General features: G+C 40.7%; 2 protein-coding genes across 9 annotated transcripts in view; one reads left to right on the top strand and one right to left on the bottom strand.

The window, feature by feature from the left end:
- The window catches only part of SZT2 (SZT2 subunit of KICSTOR complex), an 80,944-nt gene extending 75,996 nt beyond the window's left edge, over positions 1 to 4,948 (top strand). For all 7 annotated transcript variants that reach the window (XM_058174318.1, XM_058174316.1, XM_058174315.1 and 4 more), the window contains 5 exons: positions 632 to 754; positions 1,297 to 1,786; positions 3,422 to 3,538; positions 3,869 to 3,937; positions 4,379 to 4,948. In XM_058174318.1, the coding sequence (XP_058030301.1) occupies positions 632 to 754; positions 1,297 to 1,786; positions 3,422 to 3,538; positions 3,869 to 3,937; positions 4,379 to 4,522 (943 nt within the window). In that variant the 3' untranslated portion in view covers positions 4,523 to 4,948. The remainder of the gene's footprint in view (positions 1 to 631; positions 755 to 1,296; positions 1,787 to 3,421; positions 3,539 to 3,868; positions 3,938 to 4,378) is intronic.
- Positions 4,949 to 5,536: 588 nt separating this feature from the next.
- HYI (hydroxypyruvate isomerase (putative)) lies at positions 5,537 to 19,856 on the bottom strand. Of its 2 annotated transcripts, none has more exons than XM_058174319.1 (8): positions 19,598 to 19,856; positions 18,927 to 19,038; positions 10,182 to 10,296; positions 9,076 to 9,154; positions 7,965 to 8,014; positions 6,218 to 6,287; positions 5,963 to 6,097; positions 5,537 to 5,807 (listed from the first exon to the last, which is right to left on the bottom strand). In XM_058174319.1, exons 1-8 carry the CDS (start codon positions 19,794 to 19,796, stop codon positions 5,749 to 5,751), a joined length of 819 nt encoding a protein of 272 aa, XP_058030302.1. In that variant the 5' UTR covers positions 19,797 to 19,856; the 3' UTR covers positions 5,537 to 5,748. The 2 variants fall into 2 exon arrangements, with proteins under 2 accessions (XP_058030302.1, XP_058030303.1); XM_058174320.1 differs by having other exon boundaries at positions 19,623 to 19,761.
- Between the last annotated feature and the right edge of the window lie 1,653 nt (positions 19,857 to 21,509).

Here is a 21,509-nt window from a genome sequence, read left to right as displayed (position 1 = left end):
AGAATTTGCACCCTTTTGAAATGCTGATGTTTGTATTAATGATAGTGATATGTGATTAAGAATTTTGATTATTCAGGATTGAGTCAAGAAGGAAAGCCAGTCATCTTTTACAAAGCATATTAGTAGACTTGCATCTCTTCTGGCACTCGAGGATGTTATAGCTGAATTTAACGTATGCACAATAACAGATACGACTACATGAGAACATAAATACAAAGTTTATCCTGCTAGTTGAATGGTTTCAAGGTGCAACAACAGAACAGTGGCCCACACTCCTCATTTATCCTTTGCATTAAATTCACTTAAGATTTTCCAATTAGTCTTTTCCTTTGTAACTCCATTCTTACTGAACTGTTCCTAGAGAATGTCTTTTAATTCAAGCTGAACAATGCAGAAATAATGTTACAAACTCCAAATATTCCCTATCTCTATTGGAAAAACCCATAGTTCTAGTTAAAGGCATACCAACACTCAAGCTGAGGATTAATTTCTTGTCTTTCTGCTGTTAGTTATGTCGAGCAGCCTACTGCAATAGTATCCTATCCATTAATAGTAAACATTGTGGAGGAAAGAACTGCAATTGCTTTTTTTCCACTACTGAAAGAATTCCCACACTTCTCTCTGCTCACAGCTCTGGTTCCTACAAAGATTCAGAGGGATTGCGTCATCATGATGATTTTGATGTGTCCCTGCTTGTGTGCCACAGTGCTGTGCCCTTTGAAGACCAGAATGAGGCAGACCGACACATGTTACGGTAAGAGTGAAGGCAGGCAGGGAAGACTAACAAGTTGAACAACTGTTCAGGCTTCCAGTTTAGAAGATGGAGGGGGTGATGCTTACAATGTTAGACAAAAGATAAGCAGAGATACAGTTTAGCTATAGTACATTGGTGGATAGATGGCCCAGGACTATCCAGGGGAAGACCAAAAGATATAGAGGGAATGGCCTTGAAGGACAAGAGAAAGAACTGCTACTAAAGCAACGGTCAGAAAAGCAGGGTGGCATCTAAGTTAAGAAACTAATATCTCAGACAGGCCTTTCCCTAGTTCACACAAAGGTAGAGTGAGGGAGAGAAAAAGTACATTCGGACTTGCAAGACTCTGATGCTATCTCTAACTGCAGTGAAAGTAGTCCTGACATATGTAGCATTGGTTTCTTAGTCTGGTTTAGACAGATTATGGACAAGTCAGAGAGCAGGGAAGACGTCTTCAAGTTTTGCTATTGGATGCTGTGCATAAGGTTGTCGTTGAACAGGGTCATCTGGGAAAGGCATGACAATTGTTTATCCTTTTCCAGGTTGCAATATTATGTAATCATGACAAGCCAACGGGAGCTCTTCCCTCGACTAACAGCGGACATGCGGCGCTTCAAAAAACTGCCACGCCTACAGCGAGAGGCACTAGAACCTGTCCTTGGACGCTCGGCATGGGAGACAGCAGAGGGTGGGCGGCAGCGAAAGGAAGTTCCAGATCCTTGGGAGGAGGTAGACGATCATGGCGAGTTCTATGCAGGTGGCCCCCAGGTCAAGGTGGGCCCGGGACTCTTCTACACCTCCCCACTATTTCCATTACTTGCCTCTGAGGTTGCTGCTGCCCAGAAACAGCTCAGCACCATGGTACAATGTGCCAAGGGCCACTGTCGCCGGGACAACCTCTGGAAGAGGCTCTTCTTGCTGGAGCCTCTGGCTTCTGACAAGCTTAAGCTGGGCAAGCTGTCTCTAAGTGAGCTAGAGGAGCTGTTGGATGCTGTGCATAAGAAATCCATTGCTGACATTGATCCCCAGTTGGTAAGTGGCTGAACTCAATCAAGGGTACTTAGTTTAATGATGCTACTGCGTATGCATTTGTGTTGGCCGCCACAATAAGCAGTAGGCAGAAGCAGCCTATGAGCAAGAAAGGATATGAAAGTAAGAAATGTTGATGGCCTGTCTCCAATACAAACAGAGACTGAGAGAGCACCAGTGGATTTGGGGTGGGTAAGTTTACCCATTGGCTTAAGAAGGTCTGTGTTAGTCAAAAGATAGATTGGGGTGATACAGTTTTGGATGGCCAGGTCCACCAATAGGCTGATAGATCCACCCAACAAGTAGATAGAACAGGGTAAGAATTTTACTGTGAGGTGGCTTTTGTCCAATATATTTTTCTATATACAACTTTAAATTTTAGTTACGATTCTTAAAGTATTCCTTTCTGAATGCATGGCTTTAACCTCTCACTTTGCAGGAATCTATCTGCCAAAGTTAATCTAGGGCTGGTGGAGAGCCTTTAAACCAGTGGTGAAATGTAAAATTTGTTACTATGGGTTCTGTGGGTGTGGTTTGGGGCAATGTGACTGGGTGAGTGTGGCCAAGTTTTTTTTTCTTTTAAAAGCATTTTTTCTACAACCTCTTCAGCCGAAGAGGTTGTACAAAAAATGCTTTTAAAAGGCTCCTCTGACGATCCCAGTTGAGTTCCTGATCATCAGAGGCTTTTTTCTTTTCTTTTAAAAGCATTTTTTTTTTGCCTTTAAAAGCAAAGAAAAGCCTCTGACGATCTGGTAACTCAGCTGGGATCGTCAGAGGAGCTTTTTAAAAGCATTTTTTTTACAACCTCTTCGGTCAAAGAAAAAATACTTTTAAAAGTAAAAAAAAAAACTGATGATTGAGCGGCGCAGCTGGACATGGGGTGGGGGCAGAGATTTTTGCTACTGGTTCTCCGAACCACCTGCCGCCATCGCTACCGGATCGGGTGATCCGGTCCGAATTGGGAGCATTTCACCCCTGCTTTAAACATGGTGTCGTATTGGCCTCCCAAATTCCGTATTCATCATATTTCACCTTAAGGAAACTCGAAAGAAAATGCTAATAATACTATTATAATGAGGAAGACCCCTTTTCCAACCCAGTGAAACGTTGGAAAGCAAGGAATCAGAACTCTGGCCACAAGCATGATAGTCATCCAGAAACAGAGCAAACTAAGACCACATGTGATATGTTAGAAGAAAGCATGTAGCAAAAGATCCAAGTTCAAAAATGAGTTAGATACATCTTGCAGCTACAGAGAGAACACTTTAGAAAAGTGTAGGAAGGAGCTAGGCAGCGGCTTGGGCCATGCTAGGTTCCCCTCTCTTCTTTTTGGTAAATGAGCCAGAGTGAATGTATATAGGTAAAGGTAAAGGTTCCCCTCGCACATATGTGCTAGTCATTCCCGACTAGCATATACATAGCCCATCCTAAATACAAAAATAGCAATACATATGCATTCATCCAGACACCTCCCCACAAACACATTATTTCCTTATATGGAGAAACGTAACACTTTCTATGGCCACTACTAGTAAAGATGTTGGAAAGAATTCCAGAAATCATACTCCATCTATTTCACGTTCTCTCCATGCTGCAAAGGATCTGCCCTCACTTTTCCCGTTTTCCCTCTCCTGGCAGAGCTGCTTCCTCACTATGACTGCCTCCTGGTACCAAAGTCTTATCAAAGTCCTACTCAGTCGTTTCCCACAGAGTTGTCGCCATTTCCAGAATGCTGATGCTGGTACCCAGTACCTGGTAAGACATTTCCAGCTGAATTGTGCCCTGCTGGACCTTTCTAGTTAGCTTGCTAAAGTTCAACCAAAAATAATTCCTGATTATCCACCCTTATGAACTGGTAGTATTTTCACTACTAGGATTAGAAAATTGTATTTGTTGCTTTTCTAGCACAGTACACAATGCTGTTTTAGACCAGTTTGTATAGGTGTATATCGATAAATCAATGTTTAGGTTTTCTAGAAAATCTCTAATACCTTAACCATATTCTCCGTTTCCCTATCCTTTTATTGACTAGAACCTCTTTGTATATCATGACTATAATGTAGTGTTGTTGCATTTTCTCTACAGGTTGTTCTGAATCAGAAATTCACAGACTGTTTTGTGCTTGTATTCCTTGATTCGCATTCAGGAAAAACAGTAAGAGCTTTATCCTCTGTAAACCTGAAGGTTAAGGGGAGGCAATAGAGTAACTCCATCAGCTTGAATGTTTTAACCACAGAGATTTCTTGTACTCAGAATTGCAGACCCTAATCCAAGAGTTTTGAGTTTATACTTCTGGATTGGAACAACTGCCTTTAAAAGCTCCAATTTTCTCTATGGCCTGTCTTGACCGTAATCATGCAGTCACATCTGAATCTGTTCTCCACCCCTAATAGGGACTGAAAAACAAATATATAATATTTGGATATTTTTGGGCACTAGTCTTCCAGAAGTACTCTTGGCAACAGTTTATCCAGCCATCCAGCCATCCAATCAATTCTATAGCCACCCTTCTCAGTCAATGACATTGGGTGGTTTACAATTCAGAAAATATGTGTAACAATACAAGATCTAGATCTTGTTGGTTTTGCCTTGCAGAGCCTGACGGTGGTCTTTCGAGAGCTGTTCCCAGTTCAACCCCAGGACAGTGAAAGCCCTCTGCCACAACTTGTGTCCACATACCACCACCTGGAATCCGTTATTAACACAGCTTGCTTCAACCTCTGGACAGGGCTGCTCTAGAATCAGCTGAACCTTCTGACTGCTCCACAGGCATCTACAACAAGCCTAGAATGGAGGTCCACTGACAGGACTGCTATCTGAGGCTGTAGCTTGCTAGATAAGAAGTTGGAACATTGAATCTGACCGGGCCAAGAGGGGGAATGATGAAGAGAAAACAACATGGCTGGCCCACTTAAAAGGGCAGGATATGCTTATCCAAAGAAATTACTCTAGGAGGCATCTGAAGGATCGGCCATGTTTCTGGGTCTCTTTGAGATGAAAGGCCAAGACTACTGGAGTCGCTGACCTGGCTGATTGGCTAGAGTGACACTATTAAAGCATATGGGAAGGGTTCTGCACAATGGTGGGAATGTTTTATATGAAGTGAATGTACAGTAAATTAAATAAACGGATTACATGAATTTATTTATTAAATAAATTAAATGGCTTACTAAGGACTTTGTTACGGATTGCCTAATAGGCTGTTGCACTGATCTTTAAGGAGAAGCAGAGTAGGTTTCTGTTTACTTGCCCAAACAATTTTGTGTCAAGATAGGTGGAAGCACTGTCAGATTCTTATCCTGTTGTTATAGAATATGCTAATGTATTCTCTAAGACAGCTGGCCTGGATTCCCACGAGTTCTGTCAAACACTTAACAGATTTTAATGCTACATAGTGGATCCAGCTGTTTTTCTGAGTAGAAACAGGACATGATACAAGGAAAAGGCAAATTAAAAAAAATAAAGGATTTCTTTTTCTAGACCCACCAAGTGGCACTGTTGGGCTACTTCTGGAGTGACATGACTTTCTTTCCTTTGGACCAAACTGTTTCCCATTAATTATTAGCAGGGAAAAAAATGGGATGCCAGCATCTTTGGGAGTGCTCACCATAATTTTGCACTCCTTTGGCCAGTCTTTGTTATTCAGAATGTGGGGGTAAAAATGCTTTGCATCTTTAAAAAAAAAAAAAAGTAGAATATGTAATTAAGAAAACTCCCAGCAGGAATGTCGTTTTATCACGGAATACTGAGTGACATGATTTTCAGCTTTAATCCAGGTAAAAATAAACAGACTGAGCATCTTACTTTACTAAGAAATATCATCCTATTAATGTAAAATAATGGGATGCTTTTGGTAGCTCAAGCAGTAGCAAAAGGGTGGTTGTTCCCTCTGGGGGGAATGCAGCAATTGTTGCTGTTGGTTACTCCATCTACAATAGTCTTTTATTTCAATTTTTTCCAACTTTTCACATACAATGATCTTCCCAGTATGAGTACAGCCAGTTTAATCCATCCAGTGTGTTACCTGCAGAGGAATCATAAAGACTTACATTAAGCAAAAATAATATTTTGACAGCTAACCTCCAGCCTTTGAGGTTGCAGAGCTGGCCAAAGCTTCCAGCATGCAAAAATCAATTTCATATAACAAGATTCTCCCCGTTCGCATAAAATAAAACTTGCCTTTTGGTTTATATTCGCAGCCTATATAACCACTATAATTCATTGACTCCAGTAACTGGAATAAGTAAGGGAAGTTCAATTCTCCAGGGCTATCAGGCTCATGTCGTTCTGGTACTTGGGCAATTTGAATATGTCCTACAGAAGACGACAATAAATATCAGACATTTCTTATTTACTCTACCTGACTCTACCCTTGTCCCCTTAATTTAAAAAAACTGAAATAAGCAACAGAGCATATCACTCTTTCTAGCTTACCAATAATTGGGAAATACGTCTTTAAATTCTGTGTCAGGTTACCATTCATGATCTGGCAATGGAAAATATCCTGCAGAGCAAAAAGTAGATCTTCAGCTCAAGGCATAATCTGTCTTCTTTTTCAAGTTCAGTATTACCTCTGAATTGAGATGGGGGGCAGAAAGTTTCAAATAGGGGAACAATAAGAGAAGTGTATATCTCTGACTGTGAATGCGTGATCACAGTCAGCATGAAAAACAACGCTGTGTAAAATGGGCTTTGCCCTGATCTAGTAAGACCACAGGTGTAAAACTCACCATGTCACGTTGCTGTCACGTGACGCACCACAATGTTTTTTCCCTTCGGGAACTGGGGTGTGTGTAGCCTGTACGTGACGCATCCGGCCCATGAGCTGCCCCTTATTAAGACTGTTCTCACATGGTATTAGAAACCAGCAATTTAATTTTGCAGATTACATAATGCACGTAGTCCTCGATTTAAACCACAAAAAAGTTTCTGTTACTGAGACATTTAATTTGCCCCATTTTTATTTTTATTTTTTTGTTTACATTTATACCCCGCCCTTCTCCGAAGACTCAGGGCGGCTTATAATGTATAAGGCAATAGTCTCATTCTATTTGTATTTTTTTTTTTACAAAGTCAACTTATTGCCCCCCCAACAATCTGGGTCCTCATTTTACCTACCTTATAAAGGGTGGAAGGCTGAGTCAACCTTGGGCCGGGCTCGAACCTGCAGTAACTGCAGGCTCTGTGTTCTAATAACAGGCTTCTCTGTTGCCTGAGCTATCCCGGCCCCTAATTTTATGACCTTTCTGGCCACATTTGTTAAGTGAATCACTGCAGTTGATAAGTTAGTAACCCAGTTGTTAAGTGAATGTGGTTGCTCCATTGACTTTGCTTGTCAGAAGGTCGCAGAAGGTGATCACATGACCTTGGGACACTGCAACAGTCATAAATAAGAACTAGTTGCCAAGCATCTGAGTTTTGAGCACATCATCGTGGGGATGCTGCAAGGTGATAAGTGTGAAAGACAGTCATAAGTCACATTTTCCAGTGCCGTTGTAACATTGAACGGTCACTAAATGAACTTGTAAGTCAAGGATTACCTGTACACCCTGCCAGTCCAAAGTGGCACCCAGGAACCCCATCTTAAGTTTTTATTTTAAATCCAGGTAATCCTCTCATTATAATGGTAATTGCGACTGGGATTGCTGTGACTGTCATATGGTCATAAAATGCAATGTCAGATGACCACATGCATCATTTAGCAATGGCAATCCCCACTACCATCATAATGCCAAGAGATGTGGCCCATTAAGCAAGAGGAAACCCCAGGTAACGAGTGCAAGGGTGGGGGAAGATTGAAAGAGGTCCTGAAAGACTGCCATAGAGTCCATGTGAGTCAGAGAGGCCCTGGGAGGGCTAGCACAGGCTGCATGTAAGTGGAAGGGGGGAAGGCCTGGGGAGGGGGACAATGCATGCTGGTAGGGGTGGGCTGCAGGAGGAAGAAAAAGCAGGAGTGAATTATTGGAGCAACTTGTACCCTCTGCTGGCTTCCCAGGTGACTGGAATTCTTGGGCAGTGAGCAGGCTATTCTGAGTTACCTAGACTAGGGGTCTCCAACCTTGGTCCCTTTAAGACTTGTGGATTTCAACTCCCAGAGTTCCTCAGCCAGCTTTGGAGACCCCTAACCTAGACAGTAAAAGAGCCCAACATTTCCTTAAAAAACATATCTAATGGCACTCACCAACTGTAGCTTTAAACTGGGTCTTCCCACCTTTTCCAAAATGGCAGCAGCTGAAAGAATACAGATTTAGGTTATCAACTGATTTTATCCTCTACATATCTTAGCACTACTACAGCCAACTCTAAAACACAAATAGGAACCTATGGGCCATGTGTAATTCTGCAGATTATTGATGTAGCCAATCCAAACATCCTAACGACCCTCATTCTGTTTTATTGGCTGCTGCCAGCAAGAACCAAGTAACCATAACATTATTCATTAGAGCACATCTATCTTCTGCCTTTAAAGCAGGGGTGTCAAACTCAAGGCCTGTGGGCCGAATCCGGCTCTTGGGGTGCTTCGATATGACCCACAGGGACACCCTGGAAACAGCAGAGGCCTGGCCCGCAGTGCCTCTGCCTCTGCCAGTGAAAACGGAGCTTGAGGGCTGTGCCTGGCCCTCCCAGGGATGTCCTCCTGACACCCTCTGCCAACAAAAAGAGAGCTCTGGAGAGTGCGCTTTCTGTTTTCACCGGCAGAGGGCTGCAGGAGGCCATTGTGGCCGAAAACGGAGCTTGGGAGCCCGTTTTTGCTGGCAGAGTGCTCGGGTCACTACAGACACCCCCGACATGAGCAATGTCAAGATGACTACACCCAACCTGGCCCCTAAGGTCAAACACAACTCTGATGGGGCCCTCAATGAAATCAAGTTTGATAGCCCTGCCTTAAAAGATTCACTGGGAATTAGCAAATGGGATGGTAGCTGGGAAGGGTTTTAATCTCCTCTAATTGAAATGGAATCCAGAGGGTGGTAGAGGACAGGAAGGCATGGAGGAACGTTGTCCATGGGGTCACGATGGGTCGGACACGACTTCACAGCTAACAATAACAAAATCTCAGTGCAATTGAGAACTGTTGAGGAAAGAGAAATTCCAATCACTCTATGCCAGGGGTCTCCAACCTTGGTCCCTTTAAGACTTGTGGACTTCAACTCCCAGACTCCCTCAGCCAGCAAAGCTGGCTGAGGAACTCTGGGAGTTGAAGTCCACAAGTCTTAAAGGGACCAAGGTTGGAGACCCCTGCTCTATGCAGTTCTCTGCCTATGAAAGGGAAGTTTCACATGTTGTCTTACCTTGCTGAGGTGTGGTCAAAAAATAATTGGGATCACTAATCCGGTTATTAATAGGCTCCAGTAATCCAATCAAATTTTCCTGCAGAGATAGACACAGAAAGGGAATTGTAATTTGGAAGTTTAAGAATAGCATATCATGGAAAGTTTGCTTTTAGGCTTCAGCCTTGTGTTTCAGTTCTACCTAATCTCACGGATAGTTCCATATCCCTTGTGTACAACAATTTTCCCTTGCTGCCTGTCATCCCGGAGTTAGTAACATAAACTTGGGAATTACAGGTAGTTCTCATTTAGCAACCACAACTGAGACTGCCAGCTTGGTTGCTAGGTGACACAGCTATTAAGTGGAAAATCACAAGAGTGAGACCGCTTACAATTTTACTTACACTTTATCCCCAATCCCTCACCTTTTGGAATGCTTACCCCAATGCTGAGATAATTAGCAAAAGGGAAATCACATTTGCATTTACATTCATTGGAGAAGAAAGGATTACAAGAGAGTAAGGCACACAATGGGGAATACATATTGAAAGGAAAGCGCTAGCTTACTATGCAAACAACTTAGCATGATGGGAGGAAAGAAAAATGATTCAGACAAAGGGGAAATTGCCTAAACAGATCACTTGTTTAGGCAATGTCCCCTCTCCACAAGGGGAGGAAAACGGATGAGAGATAGGACAGTGTCTAGTACTGTCTACTAACTGACTGTAATGGCAAATACATGACTGAGAGAAAGACTGCAAAGGCTGTAAATATGTGCCTTGGTTGCAAAGCTGGGGTGGGTTTTTTTGCAGCACTACTAAAGCTTTAAACATAACACAAGGTAATAAGCAAGGTCTATCTGTAATTGGATTGTGGCTTTTCTGAGCAGTCTGTTCTTGCTGTTCTTTTGATTCTTTGGAATTCTTGGAAATTGGAAGTTCAGGAAAGTTTAACTAACAATCCCCAGTAGCCAGTCTGGCTTTCACAGCGGGAAGAGTTGCAGTTCAGCAACATCTGGAGAGTAAGATATCTTTCTCCACCCCCCCAAATAAAATCAATATAATTCTTTCCCTTTCTGGAAAAAGCATGGCAATATGGCAATTCTCCCGTTTCCACTCAGTCCGTACTTGTTCCAAGATGTCAGCAGCATATTTGAGGTTTTCAATAAAGGTGGCTTCCATCTCAGTTGACGCAGTATCCCTTTTAGCACCTGTAGGAAATCGGCCAGCCATAAGATGGATCCTAAAAGCATAGAGCTGCATCAGTGCAGAAGAAAGCTCAGTCAACTGTTTCTTGTACAAACTAGCAGGGGTAGGAATGAGGGAAGTTGTGTCTTTTTGTACTTGGATCAAGATATCTCGGCTGCTGCTACAATGTGACTATGGTAAAAGCTCTTTTATTCCAAGTTTAATTATGCCCTAAGAGGCAATGATCCATGAAGTGCTTTAAACAGTTAGCATATATCACCGCATGCGGACTTTCTGTGAGTGAATCCACTCCCTCTTGAATCATGTAATTCAGAACTATACAAGATGCAGTTAGTTTATCTAATGTAAGATCGCCTAGCTTCACTTAGATTGGCGCACAGACACCATGAACTGTACATACAAGCTCACTCTAGGAAGATTAATGTACCTTTGTGCCATTTAACAAGCAAGTGGGACATATACAATTGGGTAAGAAAGACTGATTTTCTCCCTCGCCATTTTCATTCCTTGCTTTACAGATAAAGAATAGGTACTAATCAACAAAGCTATATAAGATTAGGCTTGTGTAATCATATGTGGCAATGCTGATCAGAGGCTTTACTTTGTAATGATTGGTATTCATTTTTCCCAATCAATTAAAATAATATGAAAGGATGAAGCTATATGTGCTTCACTACTTTTTTTTTCCTTCTCAACCGGCAAAGAAAAAAGAAATATAGCGTGAAGAGCATTAAACTTGGGAATCTGTCATTATCAATGACAGATGCCATATATCCCAGTTCCCCAAATGGGATTTCTACTTATAAGTCATATGAGTACATATTTCCGGCTTTTCTATTAATACAAAACAGACAACTTAAAAGCCACCAGTGTGATACAGGGGAGGCTGAGCTATGGAAGCCCACTTGGGCCAATATCTTGAGGCCAACGTATCTCACAACGTGATAACTATGAGGAGAACCTGGACGACGAAATGGCAGGAAGTACATTTAATAAAATGAGTAGGCCTTTGCTTTTAATAAAAACTACCAATAACCCTGCTGTCAGCCCTTCAAGATGGGCAAAGTCAGACTGTGTTTTTCAGAAGTTAAGAAGATTTAAAGTGAATATTAAGTTGGAAATAAATAAATAAATAATTTTATAGAAGATGGCAGCCAAACAATTAAAGTCTACTGTAACAAAGAGCTCTGGAACTTTATCAGCTGGTGCCTCTCCAGCTCATACAGCAGAGACTAGAACATTGAATTTAGAGGCGTTACAAGAGAACTTAAAAGGCTTTATAGAAGAAAAATTTAAAGTTATAACTGATGAGATGTCTGAAATGAAAGAGCAGATATCAGAAATTCAAGTGGGAAATAAAGAAGTTAAAGAAGGATTTGTAATGGCAGTACAAAGTTTGGCAACGAATGTGATTTTATTAGAAGAGGAGGTTGAAGTAATTAAGCAATGTAATTTAAAATTAGAAAATAAAATGGCTGAATTTCAAAGTAAAATGGAAAAGACAGAGGATGAAATAGTTTTGATACAATACAGAAATATGGAATTTGCTCTAAGAATTCGTGGTCTGAAAGAGAATAAAGAAGAGGATTTAAGGGAAATTTTATCTGAAGTATTTGCTGAGATATTAGCAGCTCGTCCAGCAGATGTGGCTTATCAAATTGATAAAATATATCGTGTGAATTCTTGGATAGCAAGGCAAAAAAAGTTGCCAAGGGATGTTGTTATTTATTTTACAAATAGAACAGTGAGAAATCAGATTTTGCAAGCCTCATATAAGGGGGAGAAGATTCAGATTGCTGGTCAGGATATTTTAATATTAAAGGAAATTCCACCAAAATGTTAAGAGCTAGAAAGGAATTTGCCTTCCTGGTGAATGAACTTAAAAACGTCAGATTGAATATAGATGGGATATTCCAACTGGTATAATAGTATATTATGCAGGAAAGTACATCGTCTCAATACAGTTGGAAAAGCAGAGAATTTTATGTTGAGGCATTAAAGTTGGAAGTCTTTCTCCACTGGATGCTAGAAGAAAGGAGACTGAAGTGAAGGAAAGAAGTGAAGCAGGTTCAAGAACAGATTGCGATGGAAGAAGATTTATTACAAGTGTTGGAAATACCTATGACGGGTCCAGATTCAAAAGAACAAAGGCTGACAAGAGCTGCTGCTAAACGCAAGGAACAAGAGATGAAGGCACAACAACAACTGGCAACTACTACAACGGAAACAGTGGGAGGAGCAAGGCCTAAAGCAAAATGTGATTTGCGGCTAGTGTTCCAAAAGTTTCCTTTGGCCGATAATGGCAATTAAACTATTATCTTGGAATGTTAATGGTTTGAATTCACCGCAGAAGAGAAGGAAAGTATTTCACTATTTGAAACAATTTAAAAATGACATTACTTGTTTACAAGAAACACATATTAGATCTTTAGACCAGAAATATTTGATAAATTCAAAACTGGGAGTACATTTTGTTGCCTCCTCTTTGAGATGGTTGAACCACTTAAAGAGTTATTTAATAAAATTCAAATGGGAGGAGATGTTTAAGCAAGGAGATACAGCCTTTATTTCGTTAATACAAGGAAGATCGAGATGGTATTAAAGCAGAGAATTATAGGCCTATATCACTTTTAAATACTGATTACAAGATATTTACCAAGATATTGGCTAATAGATTAATGCCAGTGATGAATCAAATAATTCATAATGATCAGTCAGGATTTATTAAGGGTAGGCAGATGAGATATAATGTGAGGCAAATCGTAAATTTACTTGAATATTTGGAACGAAACAACCAAGTATCAGCGGCATTCCTTTTTGGATGCTGAAAAGCTTTTGATAGATTGGATTGGCAGTTTTTGTTTAAAGTAATAGAAAAAATGCAATTTGGGGATTATTTTATTCGTGCAATTAAAGCAATATATCAGAAGCAAACAGCACAAATAATAGTAAATGGTGGGTTAACAGAAACTTTTAAAATTGAGAAAGGGACGAGACAGGGATGTCCCTTGTCCCCATTACTTTTTATTTTAACTTTAGAAATTCTTCTGAATAACATACGTGGTTCCGATCGAATAAAGGGAATTAGAGTTAAACATCAAGATTATAGATTAAGAGCTTTTGCAGATGACCTGGTTGTTACTGTATCTCAACCAATATACTCAGTAACTGGTTTAAAAGATATAATTGGTCAGTATGGTAAAGTATCTGGATTTAAGGTGAATCAGCAAAAGACAAAGATGATAACTAAAAATATGAATATACAACAAAAAGAAGAGTTAGAAAGAACTTCAGGTTTTGAAATCGTTAAAAAGGTTAAATATTTAGGAATATATATTACAGCTTCAAATGTTAAATTATACAAAAATAATTATGAGGTATTGTGGCAGAAGGTATGGAAAGAAATGGAGAGTTGGAAGAAGTTACAACTATCTTTGCTGGGAAGAATAGCGGCTATAAAAATGAATGTTTTGCCCAGGTTTTTGTTTTGTTTCAAATGATACCGTGTTTAAGAATGATATTAAATTACAGGAATGGCAAAAGGGATTAGTAAATTTGTATGGATGGGCAAAAACCAAGAATAAAATTAAAAGTAATGCAGGATATAAGGAAAGGGGGTCTTAAAATGCCTAATTTAAAATTGTATTATGAAGCAGTTGTTTTATCATTAATTACTGATTGGATTAATTTAACTGAGGAAAGAGTTCTGAATATAGAAGGTTATGGTTTGTTATATGGGTGGCATGCCTATTTATTATATGATAAGAAAGTTGATAAAATATTTAAAAATAATATAATTAGAAATGCATTATTGAGGGTTTGGAGGAAATATCAATACAAATTAGATGGAAAGATTCCAATATGGGCAAGACCGAGACACATGATAGAAAATATAAATATATATCAAAAGATGGAGGTAGTTACTTATAAAGAACTTCTTTGTATGGAAAAGGGGGAGTTACAATTAAAATCTAGAGAAAAGATGGGGGAAGAAGGGAAAAATTATACATGGTTCCAATATGGACAACTACAAGCTAGATGGAAATTAGATCAAAAAATAGGTGTTAAGCAAATTGAGGATAATTTGTTAAAACAAATGAGAGATCAAGGTCAACAGCATATTAAGAGGTTGTATAATGTATTAGTAGAAATAGATTCAGAGACTGATTTGGTTAAGGATTGTATGATTAAGTGGGCACAAAATTTTCAGCAACCAATAATGTTGGAAACTTGGGAAAGAATTTGGGTGAGGAATGTTAAATTTACACAAGCGCAAAATATGAGAGAAAATTTTATAAGATGTTTTATAGATGGCATTTAGACCCCAAAAAATTGTCATGTATGTATCCTAATGTACAGGCTAAATGCTGGAGATGTGATTGTGAAGATGCTACTTATTATCATATATGGTGGACTTGCAAAAAAGTTAAAGCATTTTGGATTAAAGTATGGTGGATCATGCAGAATATTTTGAAAAAGAAGATTAAGTTTACCCCGCAGTTCTTTTTACTAGGAATAATTATGGATTGTACAGCTATAGAGACTAAATTGATTCTGAACTTAATAACAGCCGCAAGACTTTTGATTGCTCAATATTGGAAGAAAGAAGAATTACCTACAATTGAAGAATGGACTCTTAAAGTATCAAATCTGGCAGAAATGGCAAAATTTCTGCTTACTTGAAAGACTATACACAAGAAAAATATATTTTAGAATGGAAAATGTGGATTGATTATATTCAAAATAAGTATCAGATAAAAAATATCAAATAGCATATGAGTAAATTTAGGAATAATTTGTATTAGATATATTTTTGAAGGAGAGGGAATTGAGAGTGTGAATAAGCGTGGAGAGACTAGAGATTATAATTTAGGAATTATTTTAGATTATGATTGTTAGTTTTGATACCCTGCATTTTGTTCTGGGAAGTCGGGTGGGGGTGGGGGTAAAGGGAAGGAATTGGGGGTTGAGGTTAGTGATGGAGTGATGGTTAATGTACAGGGATTATTGAAGATGTATAAATATAATTAATGTAGGGTCGGGTCTGACCAGTTGCCATTTTAGAACGGTGGGGAGGGAAAAAAGAGAGAGTAGGAGGTAGGAAAGAGGAGAAGAGGAAGGAAGAGGGGTAGAAGAGGAAGAAGAGTGTAGGGGGGAGGAGGAAGAGGAGGTAGATAAGAGAAGGAGAGGAAGGTTTGGAAAGTAAAAGAAGGTAGAAGAGGGAAGAAGGTTAAAAAGGGGGGTGGTGACTGGGCAGGCCCGACTAATTGTATATAACTGTACATTGGATGAATTATTTGATAAGATTGTAAAAATAAAACTTTAAAAAAAAAAAAAAAAAAAAGATGGGCAAAGTCAAGAAACAGGTGGGATAGGGAATCAGAATGCTCTTGATTGCTGTAGAACCCAGAAACTTGAAAGCCTACCAGTATATCTCTTTGTTTCATCGTATGTCAAGAAAATTCAAGGTGGGCTTATTTTCCCCAAGCGTTTGAGGAAGACGTTAGGTGGGCCTTGGTGCTGCTGATGTGCTTTTTTGCAGTTATTGTTTTAACCTTGGGCATTGTGGGTTGAGGTTTGTCTTTTAATCCTGCTACCCAGAGTCATAGCTGTGATGTGGGTGGCCATATAAGCTATTTAAATAAACACATAAATTTATTTTTTAGTTTCTTTCTCACATTTTCCTCTTTCTTGGGACCGAGTCATCTTTCAATGATTTGCTATTCTCCCCCATGTCCAAACTCCACATTCCTTCATATTTGAAAGAAAACATTTGAAGACTGCTAGAATTAGATGGCAGCCATCTCTAGGCAAAGCAAAGTAGTCGTCATTTTTTTCACAATTTTCCTCCCTCCCTTTCTCTATGTCCAAACATTCATAGACAAGAGCAAGAGTACAAAGTTTATATCCTCTTGTTCACCAGAGCACAATGAATCTGTTACTGATTCCTGGAACTACAGAAGGTGGCATAATTGCTTCTGCTCTGGAAAAGAACAGGCTCCAAGCTCCACTAATCACTACTGACATGGTTACTGGTATATGTTGTTACCCAGGTTTCCTTCTATCAATTTTGAAACTCAAGATATCTTGGTTCCTCTGGATCATTGCAGTTGCTACAATTTATCCACCTTAAAGCCTGTATACTGTCAACCTAAACTGAACTGCCTACTTTAGGTCATCCCTGTGAGGTACTTAAAAGAGCCTCTTTCAAAATCCTTCAGAAGAATTGCATTGGACCAAACATTAAAGCAGCTCATCTTTCTCAGGCTTCACAACCAATCTGAAAAAGATGCTTTGCTTAGGGAGTTGGCTCAGTGCAACTGTTGTAGAGTCAACAGTGGTTCACTCAATCCCATTATTTGAGTTTATGTGATATTCAGAAAACTACATGTGCTAGCTTGGCACAGCATGCTAGTCTAAAATGCAATGGTAGTTCAGTGTGTTGTGGAAACATAGCCAATTACTTTAATAAGGTAATTTCCCTACTGCAGCCTTCTCAAAATGGTGCTATTGAGATTGGTAGCAATGTAAGTCTGATAAATTCTAGTACCTTGGGAATATTTTTGCTGCATGTAAATTGGTACATGTGAAAAGAATCTGAATATTTTAATGGATTATAAACTGAAATGAGCTAACAGTGTGGTGTAGTTGAAAAAAATGCAGTCCTATATTCACTATAAACAGTAATTGTTCCTGCTAATTCTTAACTGGTCAAACAGAATATTATATTCAGTTCTGGGCAACCGCATTTAATAAGGACATTGGAACATGCCTGGTGAAATGCTACCCAATATAATAAAATGTCTGTAAGTTTATGAGGAATGGATAGAAGCATTGGGAATGTTTAGCTAGGAGAACACTGCAGAGAAATACCATAGCTGTCTCTTGAACATCTGAAGGGCTGTCAGATTGAAGACAGGGTAACATCGTTCAGAGTTGTTCCAGAAGACAGAATTTTTTTAAAAAAGAAGGTTTAAACCACTAGGAAGGAGATTGGGGTGAAACATAAAGAAAAAAAAGGCTAAATCAAAAACTATTCAACAATGGAATAGATTGCCACAAGAAATTGAACTTCCCTTCACTGGAAATGCATAAGCAGAGGCTGGATGTCTATTTATTCCTGCTTTAGGTAGAGGACTCACACTAGATGATCTCCAAGGTCTCTTCTTCCCCTTCCATTATGGGACATGGAAAGCTCCAGATTCTCCCTTCCCCCACTTCCAAGAAGCAAGATAAAAGCAAGTAAATCTGTCTCTTAAAACATACATAAAGGCTGCTGCCAGACACAGTAAGTAACAGACACATCCATTTATTCTCTGATTCCTTCCCAGTTATACATTTTTGCTTGGATCTGGGAGGAGCAAGGCTGCACCTGGCTGTATTATTCCCTTCTGATGTGCCACAGTGAGGAGATTTATAAAAATTCCCTCTTCACTAACAGAGCAGCAAGCCAAAAGGAAATGTATGATTGATCGTTTCCTGCATAGAAAAAGGTATTTTATAACAAACCATGGAAGAGATGTAAGCGACAGTTTGCTGTAGTGGTCAGGCTAGGAATCAGGAGAATGTGAGTTCTAGTCCCACATTGGGCACCAAGCCAGCTGGGTGACCTTGGGTCAGTCACTCTCAGTCCTGGGAAGAGACAAGCAACCCCGTTGCTAAGCTATCTGCTCACTAAACAAAACATCACATGACCACAGCGGCCTTATGTCAGCAGTTTCCAGCAGTCCCATTTGTGGTGGTTAAGTGCATTGTCACGTGACAACTTTTTTTTTTTTTATTTACATTTATATCCCTCCCTTCTCCGAAGACTCAGGGCGGCTTACAGTGTGTAAGGCAATAGTCTCACTCTATTTGTATATTTACAAAGTCAACTTATTGCCCCCCCAACAATCTGGGTCCTCATTTTACCTACCTTATAAAGGATGGAAGGCTGAGTCAACCTTGGGCCTGGTGGGACTTGAACCTGCAGTAATTGCAGGCTACTGTGTTTTAATAACAGGCTCCTTACAGCCTGAGCCACCACGGCCCTATACTTGCAACCTTCTGCCAGCTTCCTTATTGATTCTGCTTATTGGAAGCTGGCTGGAAGCTTACAAATGGCTATCATGGGATTGTGGGTGCTTGGACCATCCGAAGTGCAACTATCAGTCATAAGTCACTTTTTTTGGCACTGTCATAACTTTGAACAGTCGCTAAATAAATGGTTATTAAGTGATGACTACATATAAAAAAATTTGCCCAGATTTCCCCAACTGGACATCCTCTGGAAGTCCTGGAGACCAGACTTAGTCATCATGCTCCCTGACAAAACATGGTGAGAGTATTATAGTAGCCAGTATTATGAGCCACCGTGGCGCAGTGGTTAGAGTGCAGTACTGCAGGATACTTCTGCTGACTGCCGGCCGCCTGAAATTTGGCAGTTGAAATCTCACCAGGCTCAGGGTTGACTCAGCCTTCCATCCTTCCGAGGTGGGTAAAATGAGGACCCAGATTGTTGGGGGCAATATGCTGACTCTGTAAACCGCTTAGAGATGGCTGTAAAGCACTGTAAAGTGGTATATAAGGCTACGTGCTATTGCAATTGCTATAGTACATCCGGAGTGTATCCAGCTGGTAAAGGGACACATCTATCATTGGTTCAAGGTTTATCTTCATTATTACCTTGGACATTTCAGTTCTTTGGCATACTTCACAGCCAAAGCCACAGCTTCCCGGAATTCAGGCTGGCGTCCAGGCACTGCTCCTAAACCCATATCACCCTTCTCTTGGTTCCCTGGAAAAAAAGGACAGCACAAATTGATCTCTACATATTGGCAAGGACCATTGCTTGGTCAACCCACTGCCGAGAAGAGCAAATTTGTCCGCTTTTCCTCTCATCTACCACTATTTTGAAGAGAGGGGGTTTTTTTTAGAAGACAGATGGTCAGCTAAAGTACAAATTCCAGACCTTTCAAAAAATTTGGAGTATAAGTGGTATTGATCCATACAATAGAACTGGCAGATGTTTGTTTCCCAGTGGATGAAGCAAGTAACAAATGTGCTAGTGATTTTCCCCCCTTTTGTTTAACAACCCGGTGCCTGTAATAGCTGGGTGGCTTCACAAACAAGGAACAGTAAATTATTTTGGTTGTATGAGATACAAAGCAAAGAAGACCTCCGTGATTTTCGTCCGATCAACACGGGTGGCACCGGTCTACTAACCGCATTCTGAGGAGCCCACTGAGATTTCAGCAGCTGCTACCCAAGTCAGGGGAAGAAAAAGGGGAGATCGGGGGAGGCAGGCAAAAAGCAGACGAAGTCCCTGAAAAGCAATTAACAAGGCAATCGCCTACCCGGCGGAGTATTGAGCAGCACCACCTCCAGCCGGTCCCGTTCTGCAGCCGCGCGCAGCTCTGGGGCGCCGGAGGCATAAGGGAAGCCCAGCTCAACTGCTCGGAATCCGACCCGCGAAGCCGCCTCCATGCGCTGAACTAGCGTCGGCTCCTCCTGGAAGAGCCAGGCCAGGTTCGCCGCAAAGCGCAGCGGGGCCATGGCACAGTCGGTGAAGCGGCGTCTGAGGCCCAGCGCACACCGCGCCCGGGAAGGAGGAGTTTTCGCTGTTCCGGGAAGGAGCAGCCGCAACTGGGTGGGGGAATCGCGTGAGGAGGGGGGGGTTTGTCTATGCGGGAATCTCGAGGCAGGTTACTCGGTTGCTTCTAGGCGCAATGGGAGGCCACACACCACGGGTAACTGAGTCCAAGAGCTTCTTCCTGAGCTGCAAATCGTAGCGACAACGCATTTTCCCTTCCCGGGAAGGACCAGAGCGGGAGGGGGGTGGGGAGAACCTTGTTATTTAGTAAGTAATCTTCACTCCGCGTTCTGCACACCAGAACAACTAGACACAAGAAGAGTTTTTTCCCGAAGGCCATCACTCTGCTAAACAAATAATTCCATCAACACTGTCAGACTATTTACTGAATCGTCTCATAGTTCCCATCACCAATCTCTTTCCACTTATGACTGTATGACTATAACTTGTTGCTGGCAATCCGTATGATTTATATTGATATATTGACCATCAATTGTGTTGTAAATGTCGTACCTTGATGAATGTATCTTTTCTTTCATGTACACTGAGAGCATATGCACCAAGACAAATTCCTTGTGTGTCCAATCACACTTGGCCAATAAAAAATTCTATTCTATTCTATTCTATTCTATTCTATTCTAATCTTCACCTCCGCAGAGATGCCCCACACAATGTTTCACACAACTGAAACTGAACAACAAACGACTTCAGCGTTTTCTGGCATTTCAGTTGCGTTCCCGCAGGCAATTCACCATTAACTGAGTGAAGCCTGGGCAAGTCAGCTCTAAATAGGGGTATTGTACCAACCCCAGACAACAGCTAGAATCCCACGGTTGGCTGAGGTCAGTTAAAGGTTATTGAATCGACCTCCCTGCTCATTTCAGAAATTCAAATGGAAGCATCCCGGCTGTTTAGCCTCTACTTGAACACAAGGATCACTTCTCGGAATAATTAGCTGCTTTTGTCAGACTGTTTATAATAGGAGGTTGTGTTTTTTTTTTCTGGATTCAATTGATATCTGCCACCTCATACCGTCTTAAATCCATTTTTCCATGTGCTACATTCTTGAAAAATAGATAACAAGAGCTTGACCTCCTTCCATGTGACCTTTTAAGATGCTTAAAAAGTGCTATTAGACTTCCTTTGCCAGTGACCATGGCAATCTGCCTGGATACTGTTTAGCCTTGTTGGTCATAGATAATGCACACTCATCCTGTCAGAGCTCAGTGGTTACTTGTATAGAGCTGGAAGGGACCTTGGAGGTCTTCTAGTCCAGCCCACTTCTCAAGTAGGAGAATCTATACAATCTCAGACTGTCCAGTATCTTTTTAAAAACCTCCAGTGATGGAGTGCCCATGATTTCTGAAGGCAAGCTGTTCCACTGGTTAATTGTCCTTACTGTTAGGAAGTTTCTCCTTAATTTCAGGTTGCTTCTCTCTTTGATCAGTTTTCAACCATTATTTCTTGTCCTCTTCCCTGGTGCTTTATTTTTGTCCCATTGTCTTCTGAGGACCATTCTCCATGGTCTTTGCATCTATCTGCTTGTTCTGGTTCTCATTTCACTTTATATGCTGCTTCTCCAATGGAGGAGCTGGTCCTGCTTTATAGGGATGCAAGTAACTTTTGACAGGGTGAGCTCCCATCAGTTGCCTCAGCTTCCGCCAACCTAGCAGTTT

This window comes from Ahaetulla prasina, chromosome 3 (genome assembly GCF_028640845.1).
Source record: "Ahaetulla prasina isolate Xishuangbanna chromosome 3, ASM2864084v1, whole genome shotgun sequence".
NCBI lineage: Eukaryota > Metazoa > Chordata > Lepidosauria > Squamata > Colubridae > Ahaetulla > Ahaetulla prasina.
The sequence above is the reverse complement of the archived record's forward strand: the minus strand, read 5'-3'. Positions and strand labels throughout refer to the sequence as shown.

Coding starts and splice junctions, on each gene's coding strand:
- HYI (XM_058174319.1), bottom strand. CDS start 19,796: ATGGCCCCGCTGCGCTTTGCGGCGAACCTGGCCTGGCTCTTCCAGGAG. Junction 19,039..19,597: donor GCTGCTCAATACTCCGCCGG/GTAGGCGATTGC, acceptor CTTTTTTTCCAG/GGAACCAAGAGAAGGGTGAT. Junction 10,297..18,926: donor AAAGAACTGAAATGTCCAAG/GTAATAATGAAG, acceptor CTATGCTTTTAG/GATCCATCTTATGGCTGGCC.